Source organism: Notothenia rossii, assembly GCF_949606895.1.
Source record: "Notothenia rossii genome assembly, chromosome: 7".
NCBI classification, from domain to species: Eukaryota; Metazoa; Chordata; class Actinopteri; order Perciformes; family Nototheniidae; genus Notothenia; species Notothenia rossii.
The window spans coordinates 76,351,414-76,370,687 of record NC_136905.1 but is presented as its reverse complement, the minus strand read 5'-3'; the positions used below and the strand labels follow the sequence as shown (position 1 = coordinate 76,370,687).

At 41.1% G+C, this 19,274-nt stretch overlaps 1 protein-coding gene across 1 annotated transcript in view; it reads left to right on the top strand.

Annotated features, from left to right (window-relative positions):
- brf1a (BRF1 general transcription factor IIIB subunit a) overlaps window positions 1-19,274 on the top strand; it is a 117,838-nt gene that overhangs the window by 51,758 nt on the left and 46,806 nt on the right. The window contains exons 13-16 of the mRNA XM_079692686.1: window positions 8,000-8,061; window positions 8,927-9,008; window positions 9,176-9,231; window positions 11,302-11,567. Of these exons, the coding sequence (XP_079548812.1) occupies window positions 8,000-8,061; window positions 8,927-9,008; window positions 9,176-9,231; window positions 11,302-11,567 (466 nt within the window). The remainder of the gene's footprint in view (window positions 1-7,999; window positions 8,062-8,926; window positions 9,009-9,175; window positions 9,232-11,301; window positions 11,568-19,274) is intronic.

The window sequence follows — 19,274 nt, the reverse complement described above, 5'->3', positions numbered from 1 at the left end:
CACTCTTAATCCACTCTTAATGCTAAGCTAAGCTAAACACCACCACTCTCAGCTCCTCACTTAGATGTGAGACTGATTATAATCTTATCATATAACAATCTTAACAAAAGCAAATTGTCATGTTTTCTGAAATGTTGACTACACCCTTAAACTAGGGCTGCTCGATTATGGCAAAGGTCAATAATTGATATCACGATTATTAAAAACGATTATCCATTTACTTTGAAAACATCAATTTATTGGAGAATTTTTTTTAACAGTATGTTTTTAAAAGTTGATTACCCTGAACTTTAAGTATAATTCAACTGAAAAACCAATTAAAAAAAATAAAGATTTTTTTTTTATAATAATTTAAAAATAAAATCGTTTTAAGATTACTTTGTTTTCGTAATCGTTGCAAGCCATAATCGTAATTGCGATTCAAAATACGATTAATTGAGCAGCCCTACCTTAAACTCGGATAACCTGAGACAAACATTTGTTGTGTTTTTTTACCTTTTACAAACAGATTCATCCTAAATGAGGCATGATTAAAATAATAATTTCTCAGCTCTGCTTTCATTTCACTTTCATAGCCATGTTTGTAGAACACAAGTGAGTTTTACAGAGGACATGTGCTCATTTTCAGGTTCATATTTGCATTTTGTGCCTCTACAGGGTGTCCGCAGGGTCTTAAAAAAGTATTAAAAGTTGATAAATCAATTTAGCGAAAATTAAGACTATCAAAAACTATTAAACGGCATTTTCCAAGGTATTACATTTTGTAGCTTAAAGTATATCAATTGTCCAAAGAGGTTGTGTTCTACAGTCTGCCTAAATGTAATCATTGCGTAGGTGTGTAGTGTGATTCTGTGTAGTTTATTTATGGCATCCCGTTGGATTTGACGTCATCTGAACAGGACATCGCAAGCTCACTGCTTGATGGCGCGCGAAGGTCTGTTTACGCCGGTTGTTAAACAACATCGTTATGGGGAAATGCAAGTCTGCGTCCAAATGGTTGGAAGATAAGGAGGAAGGACAATCAATACTGTATATAGTCAATGTGAGGTAAAGTGTGTCGCCAAGGTAACTGGTTAGAACTCCAAGTGGGGATGAGGTCTTAAAATGTATGGAAAGGGTCTTAAAAAAGGTCTTAAAAAAGGTCTTGAAAGGGATTCCATTGGACTTCAGGATTCCTGCATATACCCTGCTCTACTGCAAACCTGTCTAAGGGAAAACCCCAGAAAGCATCGGGCCTTTTTTAGACATTTGTCATCTATACTCCTTTCTCAAAAGTGTGTGTTGGAAAGCCAGCATTTTGTAGAGTGCCAGCCAGGCAATACCTCTACACACTATCCATCATTATATCTCTTCGCAGCAGTTGATTTCACTTCACCTTCAGCCGTCACCGTCCCATCTGAAAGCCTGAATCCTGACAAATTGAAATGTCTCCCTTCATGTCTCCCTCTCCTCCCTGTGGCAGAGCTCCCTGCAGGTGGAGGGGAGAGGGGAGAGTGGGGGGTGGGGATGGTTTCAGGTTTGTAGGAGAGGATCAGGATTGTTGCTGACATCAAGAGCTGTGAGTCTGGATAATGTGGGCTCCCTTTTGAAGTGTGGATGACGGGTGATCCTGCTACACAGCCTCATTCATCCTGCAGATCTCACACACACACACACACACACACACACACACACACACACACACACACACACACACACACACACACACACACACACACACACTCTTTGTTTTTCTGGAAAGGGGATTGAGTGTGGAGCTGTGGAGGAGTCAGCAGACTGATGGTTCCTTTTAATTTAGCCAGCATGACTTTTCTCCATTTTTTTTTTTTTCCCTCTCTCGGTTTCCCCGTTCTGTCTGTCTTCTCGTTAGATCCCCGAATGAAACACAGGATTAGAAGGAGATCAGAGAGCCTCCTCTTTTCTCCCTCTTCCATCTTTTTGTCTTAGCTTCTTTCTCTCAAAGTCTTACCTCTCCTTTGTCTCTCAGCTGCTCTCCGCTCATTCCTCCATGTCTCACCTCCTGCTGGGTTTCTCCATCAGTCTCTTTGTCTCTCAATCTCCTACCTACATCATTCTTTCTCCGTTAATCTTTCCCCGCTCAGCCTCTCTTTGTCTTCCTCTGCCTACTTTTCTCATTCTTTCACCCCTACTCTGCTGCTGTTTCTGGCACGTTCTCTTTGGCCTTTTTATTTGTGCAGTTTCTCCATTTGTCTTCCTGTCTCTTAAAGGACACGCTGGCGATATTGTGTTTTTTGTCATCGTCAACAAGTCTCATGAAAAGAGCAAAAGCTGTCGTCTTGTTAGCCGACAAAGTGATTTAGACTTACAACCTTCAAACTTCTCCCCAAAAGTCACCTTCATCGAAAAAGAGTGCGACATTATTGAGAGAAATTAATGAATGTCCAGAAGAAGCCACTTTTCAGATGTCCCACAAAAAGACCAAAACCAACTTTTAATGTATCTACTGAACGAAGTGTTGTATGTTTCCAAAGGCTGATACAGTATATGTTATTCCTAAATGCCATATAGCTCAATTGCTGTCAGAAAACTATTTAAAAAAAAAACACACCCATTAGCCGAACAAAGCTCCAACAAAAGCTGGCAAATCTCTTATCTAACCTTTTTATCTTAAGCTTTCAGTCTTTCTACTAACAAGTGACCTTCTAACAATCGTAAAGGAAGCAAATGATCTGAAGTGTTTACTATACCTTAAGCTCAGATAAACTGATGAACGTTAGTTTTTTTTTCTACTTGTCATAGACTTGTTACTTACTACATACTTGTTATAGACAGATTTATCAAACTGTGACACCATTTAAATACAAATGTACAGCTCTACTTTCGTTTCACTTGTCGCTGACGTTGGATAACAAAACCACAGTCATATGCTGTTTAAGCATTTTTTTTAAAGAAATAAAACAATATATTTATGGGATTTTACATTTTCATTACTGTAGGAACCATCGAGCTTAGAAACAAAGAGCTTCAGACAGGAAGTCAGGAAGTATTGAGAGTTGAACACATTGTTAGTTTTGGTCTTTACCTTGGATTTCCCGACACCAAGGAAAATAAAAAGCACCAGCGGCCTTATCCTTTAATATCTCTGTATCTCTTACTTTCTCTGTTGGGCTCAATCTCTCACCTGTCAGCTCTCCCTCCCTCTTTCCCCTCCCCCTTATATATCTTGTTCTCCCCCCCCCTCCTCGCCCCCTTCAAAAAGCCGTCTCCTTCACCTGTTAGCCCACTATTCCTGCGGGGCACATTTTCTCTGTTTCTTTGTGTTTTCTTCTTTGGTATCAGAGAGCCTCTGCAGTGAAGCATCTGATTTTCCTGACCACATCAGACAGGCCTGCGATGTGTGGGAGACGGGAGGGGATTTTTAAGGGTATTTCTGCAGCGGTAGGGGAGGGGTAGGGAGGTAAATCTGGGGTCAGGTTACTTGTCTCTGAGGAGCAGGACAGAACAGGGTGATAGAGTTAACACCTTCAGGGTACGCCAGCTATGCTTTCCTTACAGATGGATCAAAACGCTGCTGCGCTGTCCATGGTCTCTTCCTGGATTAATCTTCAGACCGACAGTACTCGCCAAAAGAAATTGAACTTTGCATGTTTTTAGACTGCGGGGGCTGAATCGGCCAATGTGAGCAAATGACGGCAGATGCTAAAACTGTTATTACTCTGTGAAATTGCAGTAAATGATAAGACATTGGCGAATGTATTACTTCCTATACTCTTTATCGTGTATTGCTCTGTTGTGTGTTTTATTCTGAAAAAGTTGCAATTTTTTAGATTAATACTGTTTCTATCTCTTCAATCTTTATCTTAAGATGTTGATCAAATGCTGGCAGAGGTGGACTGACAAACAGGGATGAGTAAACACGGCGGAGATTCGATTCTAGGACAGAAAATGTTCATCTTATTGGTCATTTCACCACATTGTGAAGGTTTTTAAAGGGGCCCTATTGTGCTTATTTTTTTAAAGTTTCATATTTGCACTTAGTGTCTCTGAAGGGAATTGAAATGATTTATTTAAAACAAGGATTAGCCAAAAGGCTAGTTTTCATCGATAGTCCCTTTGCCATATGGTGATAGACATCCTAAAAGCAATAATAAAAATACCACAACATTGTCAACACAGTGACATGTCTCCATGCTTTAATGTTCAAAGAGCTCTTTATTTCCCTCATACTTCCTGTGCTGCAGCACCTCTTTTCACCCTCTGTCTGAAACCAGAGGTCATCTTCCTCCTTTTGCTAAATGTGGCTAGGTGCGGATTACATATATTAGCTGGCATTAACGGCTCCTACACACGGCGGCGTGCGTTGTCGCTTGCCGGGGGGGGGGGGGGGGCTGAAACTCGACCAACAACCAATCACATGAATCTCCCGCCCCAGACACACAAGCACGCGGTTTGATTCGCTAGAGCTTGCACTGGCATATGATTCGATTGGTTGACACCTCCGTCGAGGCGGCAAAAGTAGAACATTGCTCTACTTTTGCAGCGAGCACCGCGAGAGAAGCTACGCTTTGCTCCCACAATGCAGTTCGGCGAATCGTGACGTCACCCCATTCAAAGTGAATGGGCAGAAGCGGCAACGCACCCCGCTGTGTGTAGGGGCCCTAATAGTGTGATAAACTTAATGACAGGTTAGAATAATACTCAATATTTTAACTGTGGTCCTAAATGAACAAAAACTAAACTGCATTAAAAGACACCGCTACAGATCACAGATTATTTTGTAATTTTGAAGAACTGGCCCTTTAAGTGCCGAGTAAGAATGACTCATTTCAGATGTTCAAATTCAGTACGATGGATGAATATTCATGATTTAAACTCCAGATCTCGGAATGATAATTTAAGCTCACAACCTTTCCCATATTTGTCCTCCATCTTTCCTCTCTCCTTCTTTTGAAAGATTTAACTCCCATAGTGCATTTTTTCCCATCACTCTTCTCTTCCCTCGGTCATGGGGTTGGAGGTTTGTCCCAGAGAGAGTTGCTGTTGGAAGACAAGAAAAACTACTTTTTTCTGTATTGATATGCAGTCAGACCTGGAGCTGTGAGTTCCTGAGTTGCAGCCGAAATACCTCGCGCTGCTGTCAGTGTGGACAGAAAGAGGAAAAGTAGTTTCTCTGCAAACACAAGGTCATCAGGGAGCTTCGGTCTGGGTTCCGCAGATTTCTTTGCACTTTATATCCTGGTAATGAGATGTTGTAATCCACTTCTTCTTATTCAGAGTGATGCCAAGTGTGATAAGCCTGTAGCTGTTTCTATTGATGAATTTACAAAGAAATCTCTCGACAGGCCTTCAGATGGAATCGAAATATATTTCATTTTCTTTCTCGTCTCTTCAAATATTGTTTCTTCAGGGAGAGAAATTGGTCATGAACAAGAACAATGAATGACAAGAAAATGGCTAGTTTAGTTATTTCATAAAAAACATTGAGGATTAAATCACATTTGAAAATCCTTCATTATTATTAGTTTAAAGAGGACCTATTATACTTTATGTATACTTTACCTTTCCTATAGTGTCTTTGAATAGTTTTTTATGTAAACGGTCTGCAGGGGTTAACATCCCTGAGTTTCTCTCCAAAATTAGCATAATAGGGCCCCTTTTTAAGTGAAAATGTGTTCAGTTTAGAGCAGGGGTGTTAAAACGTTGTTCACCGAGGGCCACATACAGAAACATATTCAAAGGGCTGTGCCACTCACTAGAAGTTAGGTTTATTTTTCTCATAAGTGAAGTTATAAGTTAGCAAAATCAATCAAATGTAAGTAAATAATGCTTGATGCAACAGCCTACATCACAGCTTTCCATAGGGTTTCATTTATTTAGTTAGCCGCTCATTCCTTAGAACAGAAGCCTTAGATTGCTTATCATGAGAGGAAATAGGAAGGGGTATATTTCAAGCTTGTTATTTAAATAAGTTATTGGGCTTTTTTCTGATCATTATACTTTTTGAATTTGCTAAGGGACGATTCAAAATGGCTTCCGGGCCGTAGTTTGGACAACCCTGGTTTCGAGACATTTAGTTGAACAAGTGGAACAGTATGATTGAAATGATGGCTTGCTAAAACCAGTTGAAAACATACTTGCACAGATTCCAAACGTTTTTCTGCATGTTTTTTTCTCCTCTGTCTTCAATAAGCAAAGCCAACTTGCATCTCCCAAGAAATTGAGCTTTTCCAAATCTATTTTATACGCCCCAAAGTGCAGAATGCAAAAAAAACACCAACAAAGAATTAGATAACTCCTCCAATCTCATAACTCAACTCTACCTTCCCGTCTACCTCCACCTTTGACTGCCAATATAAGACTCTGATCCTCAGGTCTGCACATTCTTCTGCACGCTCACCAAGAACAATTTTTATGCATTTGATCAAATTAGCCCGAGTAGATATATCAAAGCCGGGCTGAATAATAACTCGGTAATTGCTCCCTTCCTCCTCCCTCTCTGGGGTTGGACGGGTGTTATCAGCTCTTAGTCTCGCTGCCTCTCTGCCTCCCGCAGCTGCCAATCTCTCCCCGGGCTTGTCTCCATCTTATCTCTCCCCCACACTTCACGCAGAGGAAGCTCTTAGAGGGCTGCGCCCGACAGATAGCGGCTGACCTGTCTCTTCCCTCTGCAGCGGCTTCTTCTTTAAGGAAGCTGCAATCTGCTAACTTAACCCTGACTAGATTATCTCCCCCCCCCCCCCCCCCTCCTCCTTCCTCACCTTCTCCTCTTTCTCTAAAAGTAAAAGTCCTGCATTCAAAATGTTACTCAGGTAAAAGTACAAAAGAATTGGAAACATCAAAGTACCAAAAGTACTATTACGCAGATTGAGCCATTTCAGAATAATATATCATATGTTCTGAGAATAATTATTCATGTGTTGAAAGATGGTAAAGGTGCAGCTAGTTTGAATGACTCTGTATACCGCAGGTGAATTGACTACAGGTGTAACTAAAGTCTTATTTAAATATTGATTATGTTTCACATTAATAATCCAATTCTGTAAAGTAACTAAAGGTATTCAATAAATGTAGAGGAGTAAAAGTACACGATTTACCTCTGAATTTTAGCTGGGTAGCAAAAAATGTAAATACTCAAGTAAAGTACAAGTACAGCACTTGGTTACTTCACCCCCCCCCCCCCCCCCGGTGCACCTGTATCCTAATTAAACGGGGAAAGCTGCTCTCAGGTGCCGCGTCTTTGAAGCTTCTGGGAGTTTGAGCTGGAGGAAGGAGGGCCCCTGTGAACGAGTCAAAGGCAGAAAGCTGACAGGAGCTAAACGAGTCCTGTAAACCTGCGTCTCTTTAAAACCTTTCTCTCCATCTGATGTCGGCAGGCAGCCGGGAAAGAGTTGCACTTTGTTCCAAAACTGCTAATCAAAGCGTCGGATCTTTTGGAGTGAAAGCTTATAAATGTCTACTGATGGCTTTTCTCCTTCAGTCAAAGCTCCCTTAATTTTTGTTTCCTTTATCAAAGTCAATCACATTTTCTTTGAACATTTCTCTTCCAAAATTGAACTGTGTGCACACATGGGGATTTCAAATAGCTCTTTCTTTTATCAACACATTAGAAAAGCTGTTGTTCCTCTCTTACAATCAGCGCCATCGCAAAGAGGCGCAGGTAGAAGCGGCAGCCGGGGCGTCGCAGCGTGACAAATGCAAATTGCCATTTCAGCCTCCCCCTGTTTCCAAATAAAGCGCGCTGCAATCTAGGGAGCGTATCGTAATTGAAAAGAAAGTGTGTTGAAGGTAGACCGGCTTTAACGCGAGTTAAGCCTATTAACGTCTTATCGGAAGTCACAGTGCGTTTTTATTTGCTGATTAACCCTCGATGGAAGATGCTCCAACGAGGAAGAGATGCAGCAGGATGTTGGAGTTGCATGTTTTTCTCTAACCAGCTGCTGTTTCCTGTTTCTCCCCCTCTGGGACGGGGAAGCTGCCGTGAAAATGTGCATTACAGCAAATGTCCTAAGTGTGTCCGTTCTGATTTTGTCTGTGACAGATGGTGATGCTGAGAGCGGGGAACTGGACCTGAGTGGGATAGATGACACGGAGATAGAGCTGGTGAGAAGCTGCTGCTTAATGAGAGAGCAACACTGAAGGAAACACAAGTTCCTCAAATGCAACATCCAGGAATCCCCCTTCCACTGTTTATCTAAACTCCCTTTCATTAAGACGCTTTAAAAGTATTAATAACAATCCCATTTGTCAGTGTGTGGAGCTCTTAGTGTGCTGAATTCATCATGTTAGTCTGTTTACTAGCAGGTTATCACTAAAATGTAACAGATTTGTTGTGAGGTATGGTTATAAATGTGGTCAGAGTGCAGAGACGAATCTTTCGGAGTACCTTGAGAAGAATGTATTATTTATTACTTTTAGAAGGGACATTTCCAAAATCTGATATTTTAAAAGAAAGATTCCTCTTTTTAAAACACTCGTTTAAAAAGCCATGTGAGAAAGTGATTCACAAAATGGAGCAAAGTGAAATCGGTTAATGATAGAAATCGAATCTAATAAAAATGTAGCGGGACAAACCTACAAAAAGGAAAAATAAATATCAACCTGTGTGTTACTGTGCATTTTTTTGTAGATACAAAATCTGTAGATATCTAACCTAGCTGATGTTACAGCTCAGTCGAGTACGTCGTTCATGTTTATCTCCAGCTGTGAGAAGCCTCTCCTCCTTGAGTACATGCATCCTAATCCTAATGCATGGAGTTTGATAGAAAACTGCCTGAAACGCCTTGCAACAACATGAGTATATTATCTTTAGTATTCTGCTCTTGATTTCTGGACATTGCTGTTGAGCTGCCTTTGAGCACTATGTCCCTCAGGCTGATATCTCCGACTCAGATTAGGAGATTTGACCTAATACACAACAACAAATGTCCCACTTGAACTCTTCTGACGCTCCCTCTCCTCTCTGCAGTACCTGCTCAGTGACACTGAAATTAAAGTGAAGACGGCGCTGTGGATGGCGGACAACTCGGACTACCTCAAAGAGCAGAAAGGTATTTTTGTTTCTTGTCCAAAGCACCACAATCGTCCCAAAATGTCCCGTCCTCTCAGTATTTCATTCTAAATCTGCAGCTGAACTCACGGCGTTTCCCTCTGTGTCGTGTTGATGTTGTTATCTCTGAGTTTGTGTATTCAGACTGTTTCTTACTTCTGCTTTCAGAGAAGGAGGCAAAGATAGCGAAGGAGAAGGCGCTGGGGATCTACAAAGAAAGGAAGGTAACAGCATTCAGACTTTTAAAAACTTTGAGATAAGGAAGGAAGTTTGTCGGAGCGCGACACAGACAGGAAGCTGATTCGAGGCAGAGCGATGGTGTGTCGTGATGAACAATCAAATGTTTTAGTGTCCAGTATGTAGTGGCTGAGCCTGTCCACCTTCAGGTGTCGATCCCCGACTATTTCAGACTACAGTTTGTGAGATATTAGTCATTATATGGAAAAAACATGGACACCACAGAGGATTTGTGCAGTGTTTATTGCTTGGAGCTTTGAGACCCCCCATTGCTAGCTGTATGTGGGGATTATCCTGCCGAACAAAACGTGTAGGTATCATAAATGTGTGCTTGCCACAGATATTATTTTCCGCAATATTCCAAAATCCAATGTGCATCTGCTTTTTGTGGCAAGAACCAGTGCAATGCTAATAACAAAAAAAAATCATCCCTTATTCAAACAATGAAAAACGGCCCTTATTCAAACAATGAAAAACGTTCAATAAACGTTTGAAAAATCGTAAAAACTTAAACAGAAAATGACTTGAAAAACAAGAAAAAAGGGTAAAAGAAAAGTCAAACTAATCAACAGAAAATACCTGAAAACACCTGAAAACAAACAAAAAAAGCTGGAAACACAAATACATGTTAATCATGAAACTGCACCGCTCTAAAATCTGATGTTAGGAGGTGGTCTCTCCAGAAGTTCAAATGGACACCTGTACAGTCAGGTAAACAGACAGGGGGACAGATGCAGAGTGAGACAGACGGAGCATCAGACAGACTAAACACAGACAGACTGGCAGTCCGTCTCATCAAGCTGGCTCCCTCTCATATCCCATTACTGGTTTTTGGCACAGGCCCTTTGTTAGACCCAACATCTGTTCGCTGGTTTTAACTAGCAGAGGAGCAGAGATCTAATGGGACATGCAGCCTCCTGACAGCGCTGATCCAACCAGCAGCACGCTGTCATTTCTCTGACAAATGAGTGAATAAATGAATAAAATGAAGTACATTCTCGTTTTTGGTTCACGTGTGACAAAGTGAGCTTCCTTTCGTGGGTTCCAACACTGAACAACCTGAGCTGATTAACTGCTGTTGTGGGGGTCGAATGGCTGAAGGAAGACACCGTGTCATTGTTGCGTGAAATGTGTTTAAAAGTTTATGTTTCCAGTAAAGAGAGCTGATCTGTAGGCAGAGTTTGCAGCGAGGTGAAGGTGGATGAGGAATAACTGAAGCTGGGTGATAACCCCAATCTGCGGCCCTAATTGAGATAAATGGCTGATTACTGAAATGTGTTCGGCTGCCTGCAGATGATGTTCCTCTGTTGAGCCTTTTCCCATCTGCGACCTAATTGGTCTAATAAAAAGACAATATATTTCGAGATAACCTTCGACCCGGGTCTGCAGAGTGGAATTGGAGTGAATAAGTTGAAGTTGGATCAACTGCAAGGCCTTCCTCTTGAATTTACGATGTGTTTCAATGAGTGGTCGTGAAAACAATATCGAGCGAGGCAGAATTTAGCTGGATGGTGGATGTTTCTGTTATTACCATAGTAAAGGGGTTAACTGTGGACAGAGTGGGAGATTGTTTAGAATTGGTATCCATCTTTTAGCTGGGGAGGAAAAGGACTTTTTAAACAGATTCAATTATATAAGATTTTTATTCTGCTTGAAAAATATTGTGTCATAATATAATGAATGATCTTTTTTTTCTCCATCCAATTTATTTTATATATCCAGTTGCCTTGAAATCAGAATGAGAATACTTGATATGTCCCGGAGGAAAATCAAATTTTGTGTCAGTTGCTCGTTTTTTGGAATTAAATAAAAATATTAAATAATAAATAAATATGTATATAAACATTTAAAATTAAAATAATACAAAATAAAATAATTAATATATTTATTTAAACTGCAGTACAGCACCCCTCCCCTCCACGTTTGGCCAGAAGACTGTTACTCAATAAAAATGAAATTTGGCTTCTTAGCTCCAATTAGATGTTTTGTCATTATGATAACGGTTCTTCTTTCACAGCAGCTGATGTGTTCTTTGGTTTTTCTTCAAATCCCGACAGCCCAAAGGACCAAAGAGAAAGCACCCTCCGATCTCAGCCAGCACCGCAGACGAGGCCATCGGGAAGATGCTGGAGCAGAAGAAGATCTCCTCCAAGATCAACTACGACGTCCTGAAGGACCTGAACATCAAGCCCTGCCCCAGCCCCGCCCGCGTGCCCCTGACCCCAAAGAAGGAACCGTCCGCCACCAAACTCACCGGGCGAAACCGCAATCCTGCGAGAGCTCCACTCAGCCTCAGCACGCCGCTCAGCACCCTGGGAAAAAGGTAGGTGGACGCCATGTTTGTGTACTAAAGTGGATGCATCAGCCAGGTTTCATCCAGTGTGTTTACTCGGCAATCTAAACTTTTAATCGCGTTGCATACAAAAATAATATAAGCGATATAACAAATACAGGGGTGGTATTGGAATAAAGAAATGCATAACAAACTGGTGACAGAAATCAGAGGGTTTTTTTCTTTCGAATACCATCTCATCTTAGTTTTGATGATTTCTTAATTATTGGTACGAAGTCTGACAGTTTTCTGACATTCATGGTAAAGATCCGCAGTGCAATTATTGAAGGCAGTTGTGGTCAAACTTTGAAATGTGATTCATTTGCGTTTTTAAGATTTACTGCTTAATGTCGAGCATTAACGTTGACCCTAGTTTTTACAAGTATTTCAACGTATCATCACAGCTGTTTATTCAGGTGTGTGTTAGCAAAACATCCTGGCCTCAAATGACCAAGAGATGCATCTACAGGTCTCAACTTTCTCACTTTTCCTCGACTGGAAAAGCTCTTCAATCCGTATTTGATGATATAATCACTGTCTATGTACAGGAAAAAAGCTTCACGCTGTTTCTTAGAGGTGCTGAAGTCACTCTTGGAAACATCAAGACTCGGGTCAAAGAGGAGAAGTTTGTGGAAGTGGTGAGGCTGAAAGGAAATCACAGCACTTAGTGTTATTGACTGGTGACCTTTAACAGTGTGCTAGTGTGTGAATGTGTGTGTGTGTGGTTTTAATGCTGAAGGCAATATCAGCCTCTTATAAAACATAATTTAATGCTGAAAAGATTTGTGCAATAGTTGATTAGGTGAGGACGGAAGGTTTACAGGGGTTTAGATTATCAATAACAAATCTCATAAATTCTGTGGTTCCGGTTTCTCCAATGTGAAGTTTTGATGTCGTTGTAAATTGAAAATCGTTGGCTTTCTGAATATTTTGGTTCGGAAGTCTTGTTTTGGCCTGTTCTTGCAAGAGTTTCTGACATTTATAGACCAACTGATGGATTAAACGAATGCAGTTTTACCATAATCTGCTGCTGCAATAGAAAAGAAATATTGTCCGCTCGTTGTTTTTGACTTTGACTTAAAACCGTCTAATCAATCTATGATAGGACGTCCTTATTAAAGGGGCCCTATTATGACACCTCTCTGTGCTTTAATCTTCAAAAAGCTCTCATACTGCCTCTGCTGCTGCACCTTTTTTCACCCTCTGTCTGAAACCAGAGCCCAGTCTGCTCTGATTGGTTAGCTGGCTGGCTCTGTTGTGATTGGTCAACCGCTTAGAGATGTCCCGCCCCTTACGGCCCCTACACACGGCGGCGTGCGTTGCCGCTTCAACGCTTCTGCCCATTCACTTTGAATGGGGTGACGTCACGATTCGCCGAACTGCATTGTGGGAGCAAAGCGTAGCTTCTCTCTTTTTTTTTTGTTTGTCCTTCTCGGACCATGCACTACGCATTTCAGTGGTTTTGTGTTAGAAAAGAAAGCAACCAATCAGATCTTGTTCTGGGTCTCTGGGTAGAATATCCTTCAACCAAGGTATTCGGCATCCTTGATCGAATGCCCTGGCCGTTGCACTGAATGAGAGCGTACGTTTGGACTGACAGTTTGATCAACCAATCATACCATACCAACCATATATTGATTTGTAGCCAATGGGCGTATTCTTTCAGAGTTTCCCTCGGTTCCAGGGTACTCTAGAAGGCCCGCTAGTTAACTGGCTCGAGACAGACGATCTAGATGAATGCGACGAAGCAATTCATGCCGTTTTATTGTTTTTAACGTTGAAATGACAAGTGCAACAGGTGAAGATGAAGTTGTTGCGGAATTGTTGTGAGTACCCTTTTCAAGACGACAATTCAGTGAAAAGACGGACATTATAATGCCGCAGAGGGGGGGGGGGGGGGGGGGGTGTGTGTGTCTACAGAAGGTCCAGTTGTGATAGACACGGTTCGCCACTGAAATCTGATAAACACTTTGTCACTTTATTAGGTACACTTGTACAATCTAATGCACTTGTAAACAGTCTTTAATGTGTTTTATTAATAGAGTTCCCTTTGATTAACAAATCCCCTTTTTACATCTCATTGTGTTTTTCACTTTAGCATCAGATCTGATATCAAGCATATTAAACATCTCTGATGTTTGTTGAGTAAACAGAGACTACAGCTGTTAGCATTACGAGGTATTTTCCTGCCTATCAACACTTCTGAATTTCATCAGATATTTACTATGTACTCTTGTTAATATTCTTACCTGTAATGTCAACCACCGGCGCTCGCCTGATAAACAACCCCTAAAGTACATAAATCCATATTTAATTGAGTTTGCTCAGCCGCTCAAACCGGTGAATAATCCTGAATGTAAACAGCAGATGCTGGATTGAACGAAGGCCAGATGGATGCAGAGTGTTTGCTCGTGTCTGATGCAACACCAACCGTTCTCCTCCGCCACCCGGGTCAAATGCACCCGATTTTTTTGTCTATTTTTTCTGGCACGTGGCGGTGGATTCACTCCATAATGATGAGGCGGCACTTCTCCTGTCGGCCAGAATAATCACCTGCGACAGGAGGACAGATGCTCAGTTTTGTGGGTTTTTTCTCAACTCTAGTGGGATTTTCCTCCACTTTCTCTGCCAGGATTTGTGTCTCTATCCCCCCTTTCTCTCATGACATGCATTCACACCAAGTCTTTCAGATGGATTTAATGGGTTTTCTGCAGAGAGGAAGAAAAGCTTAGTGTTTTTTTTTCATTGGTGTAGTTGGGGAATTCGTTTCCTATGGTTTTAAAGTCCTTTTAGTTATTTTTTTAGGTACCATCTTAAAGCTTAGTTTAAGTCCTATAGAGCCGTTAGTGCAGGAATGAGTCGTAAAACCCATACGAATCAGCATTTCACCCTACATGGTTCCTTCATTTGGAAGTAAACTGTTTTTTTAACATCTTTTTAGTAAGATGCCTGAAAAAAAGTCTGTCAAACTTGTATTGTCTATGTGTCTTAAAAACAGCAGTTGCTAACAAGTGACCAAATTGGACTTCTGAACGTCATCACGCCAAACAATAGCCGTCTTTAGCTTAGCGGTGGTGACGTGAAGTCAGATGAACGTGCTGTGGTTTTTTTAGCAGCGTAATTCTGTGCAGATTGGTGTTAATATATAGAAATGATCCTGCTAAATAAAACATGTAAGTATCATAGACGTGTTTGCCACAAAGATCATTTTCTGCAACCCATTGCTTTTTGTCGAGGGAGCCCTTGCAACGCTCACTTCTGGGCCCACAACAGGACGTCCCGACTGCACCACTCATGCATCTGTTCAGTCTTCAGGAGACCCAGACCCCGGTCCCTCCCTTGTTTTGGTTACATTTCTTGTTGCAGTTTGCCGGGCCTTCCTAAACCCCGCCCAGAAATCTGCGATAACTCACTTCGTTTGATTTTATCAGAATTTCCCATCGAGTTTATTCGGTAGTCTCTTCAGTGACAGTTTTTATTCATTTCACATAACATTTATTATTAAATGTTTTTTAATTGAATGAGTTTGTCACTTGGCTCGCCACAGAGTGATGGGAATAAAAACATGAGAACAAACACATGGCATATTTAAGGAATTGAGGCCAAAGCCTGTTTGTGTACAAAAGAGTGGAAAACAGGTCATGGAAACAAATAAGCAACATGGAATTCACTTTGTTGGAAACCCTTCAAGCATTTTATCTGACAAAGAATTTGAAAAATGTGTTCCGATGATATTTAAGGTTGTATTTGGAGCACTGTGACTCAATATTTAATCAGTCAGTATTTAATCAATGATTGTATGATCATCAGCTCCTACTGTCCACGTGTCCTAGAGCAAGACGCTGAGCCCCAAACAAACCGAGACGGTTGTTTTGCATTATTTACCTTTCAAGTGGCTAGCTATTCAATGGAACATTTTATTATAGACTGGCAAACAGAAAGAAAAACAGAAGGAAAAAAAAGAGAGAAACAAAAAGTTTTGGTTACTAAAAAAAGATACAAAAAAACATGGAAGATTGACGTAGAAGAAATTTGAAGAAGAACATTTAGAAAACGGAAAGAAAAAAACCTATAAACAGATGTCAAACCAATAAAGCATTTTTAAAAGGAGATGCCTCATAAGACTTAGAGATACAAAAAAAACTACTAATATACAAAAAAAATAAAGTCTAAATCAATAAATGAAGAAATACAAATAATAAAATTATCCTTAAACAGAATACAAAAAGAGTTGAGAGAGAGATTAAGAAATACCCAAAAACGAAGAAACTTAAATTGAAAATAAAATAAAGTACAATAACAAAGAAAAGTGACGCTGAAAATAACTCTTAAGACTCAGAATCAATACAGATTCAGGGTCTCGCGGGATAATAAAAAGCGCACACTCTTCCTCCAACAGAATGATTGATGACACAAATGATGACACATTACAGCATTTCCCATTTAGAGGGTGGTAATGTGATGCTTTATTGATCGCCGTGGGGAAATTGTCTTTTGTGCTCACGCCCTTCCACAGGGAGGTCAGAGGTCGCGTCAGCACGGTGAGGCTGGCAGTCTGATACAGCTCGAAGACTCTCCATCACAGAGTGTTCGAGATGAGGCTTTAATCTGCATCCTGCCGCTCAAGTGTCCATTCATTCCTCCATACAATGCTCAAGGACGGAAAATAACTTGAGAGCTTTGATGACAATAGGAAACCCCTTTTTACGAGTGGATCCTCAACGTCTCAAATACAATGGGTCGTTATGGAGATACTCTAGTAATCATCTGAAGATTGCAATCCAAACTTAAGTGATGATTTGTCCCTTTTTGTTTAAGTGAAGAGATCCATTGCATCAAACTAACATTTTTTTCCAAGTTCCCCCATCTGTAGAGCGTTGGTCACAACTCGTACTGTTGGTCACCTTATACCTAATTTTTAAGGACATTTAGTAGATTAAACAATTTACCTATCGAAACCTAGATGTAATCAGCTGTTGTTGGTCTTCCTTTCATTAACGGTTATTCAAAAAGATGTACATAAATGAGTACTTTTGGATTTTAAACTTTTAATTGTTTTGGTCCAGAAAAGTGTCAGTGACCCTGGATCATTATTGAACCGCAATGGTGCTATTTGGCTCCAAACATTGAGGTTGTTCGGTTTTGTTTTGTTTTTCCAGCATGTGCTAACCCTAAACCAACCTTCTATAGCTACATTATTGTGGGGTCAGCCATCCCTGAGCCACAGGGTTTAGGAGGTAGGGGGTCGTCCAACAATCAGAAGGTCAGAGGTTTGAACCTCGGCCCCTGCAGTCAACATGTCGAGGTTTCTTTGGGAAAGATATTAAACCCCTAATTACTTGCTGTTGCGAAGCAAACGCATTTTAGTGTGTCCACCATTATTGTCTATTTGAAATTACAACATTTTCTATTTTAATCTGCACACATTTTGGTGCTAAGCTTTCGGTTCCTTTACCAACGACTGATTTCTGCTATTCTTCTTGAACTCTTGCTTTAGGTATCGTTGGCTAAACCATTGTGGTGTTTTGTTGTTAAACCCCTTCAAAACATAGCATCTATTTGTAAAGGCAACTTTCTACAACATAAGAGCATTAAAGACCACTCAGAAATATCATCATTGTTGTATCTTGATGCATACTTTAATCCCGGTATTTATCAAAGTTTGCAAGCGGAAGCCAGGATTACACCAGATCAACAACAACAACAAGAACAGAGGACTACGACATGGCTAAGAGGCTGCTGGATTTGAGCCGCTCCAGTTGGCTAATGGCTGCTGCCAGAATATCAAATCTCTTCCTTGGAAAGCCCACGTGCTCCATGAATGAAGGAACATCTCCAGTTTCATGTTTTGGCTTTGATCGGTCTGAAGAGCTGCTTCACACAAGACCTGTCAGGTTATTTTTTAAGAATGGACTCTCTCTTCTGACCTGTTTTGAAATGTTAAAGCGCATTCCTTTCTCGTCAATGAATCATTCATTGCCATCACCGTTGTGAATCATTCATTCTTTTCCTGAATGGAAATGCGCTCCATCCATTTATCCGGAAATCGCTGAACTCTGCACTTTGTCGCGTTGAATGCACAACAATGTTTTCAACCCCTGCGGTTTTTCAGTTTTCAGAAGCTCTACCCACAAGCCATTAGTAGCAGCAAAATGCCCCGCGGCCTTACGTGCAACGAGATGGGGATAATCCCCCATTCTCTCGTAGCATGTCAGCGCTGCACTGCAATGAAAATAAAATCTGAAGGAACTAGACAAAACACCATCTGAGACATCGACGGTTGAGCGCAGAATGGTCTCTTTCAGGCCGCAGTGGAGGAGCAGACCGTTGCTCCGGCCTCTGAAAAGGTTGTTGTGCTGGTTATTGAAAAAGAGGAGAGGCCTGGTGTCAGGGAGACCTATGAAAGTGCGGGAGAAGGCCTGCTGACAGTGCAGCCATTGTGCCTTGTTTGGAGGCTCGCTGAGGGGCTACACTGAGGCATTGTGCAGCGCCGGCCTCCCCTCTCTCTCTGGTTCCTCCTCCGGGCTCTGGCTGCTCCCAGTGCTCCACTCGAGGGTTTCGCTCTTGTAGATGCTCAGCGTTGAGCTCTGAAGATCAGCCTGGATTTAGTCTTCTTCTTCTCTTCCAATTTTCCCTTTGTCTGTTGCTCTTAGCACTTTTGTCTTCTTCTGTCTCACCATTCAAGGCCCCCAGTCGGACACTCCTTGACTGATCTTGTTCAGCACTTGAACTACTCAAAGTTTAGTACAAGTGGAGCATTAAAGAGGATTATTATTCAAATCAAAAGATAGGTGTGGTCTCCATTGTTTGAAGCTACTTTGTAAGATTTGCTGTCGCTTGAGCCAACACAAATAGCCCAGTCATCATAATGAGAAAATGTTGGTATCTTTTGAATAACAGATATAATAGCTTCATACGCAAAGATCAAATATATTCTAGTTATGTGGGGGAAACTTCTGAAGCAATTGGAAACAGGACTCAGAGAGGCACGAGGAGAGCTGGAGCTTTGATGGTTTATTTGGAGAATTTGGAGAATTGACAAGACAGGTGGTGTGTCACGAGTTGACACAGCGGTTGCCAAACCGATTCTGAAGAACTCTTCAAGGTTTTAACTAGTTCGGAGTGTAATAATCAACATTCTTCATCAGTGAGACTAAACATTATGGACCCTGAATCTAACTAGAGCTCTCGTCCATAGAAAAGAATGCGCGCCAGGGAACCTTCGTCCCTGAACAGTAAACTACCTCATGGCGGTTTGTGCTCTGTCATAGACTGGCAACAACAACGCGCCCAAGCTGCTCCTCCTTAAGAGAGATAGCAGCAATACCCAAGGCCGTAGACCTATGCCGTGGGAAAGGAGACATTAAAGAGAGAAAACGATGAACTGGGTCGAAGGTTGAATACCTAAGCAAATTATTCCCTAACAAGTTACATATTAGATAAAATACAACACATATTAAAACTTCAAGGCATTAAAATGAAGTGTCCATCTCATTTTCATTCTTTGCAATGTTTAGATGGTCTTGACCTAACTACAGGCCCTCAAATCAGCCAGCCAGTGTTGCTTTATTAGCACATTAAACCATTTTAAATCTAACTTTTTTATTTGACTGTTTTTTGTATTGCACCTCTAAAGGAGCTGACCTTTTGAAAGAATAAAACCTTTATGAGAACAACTTTCTCCTAATGAACTCAATT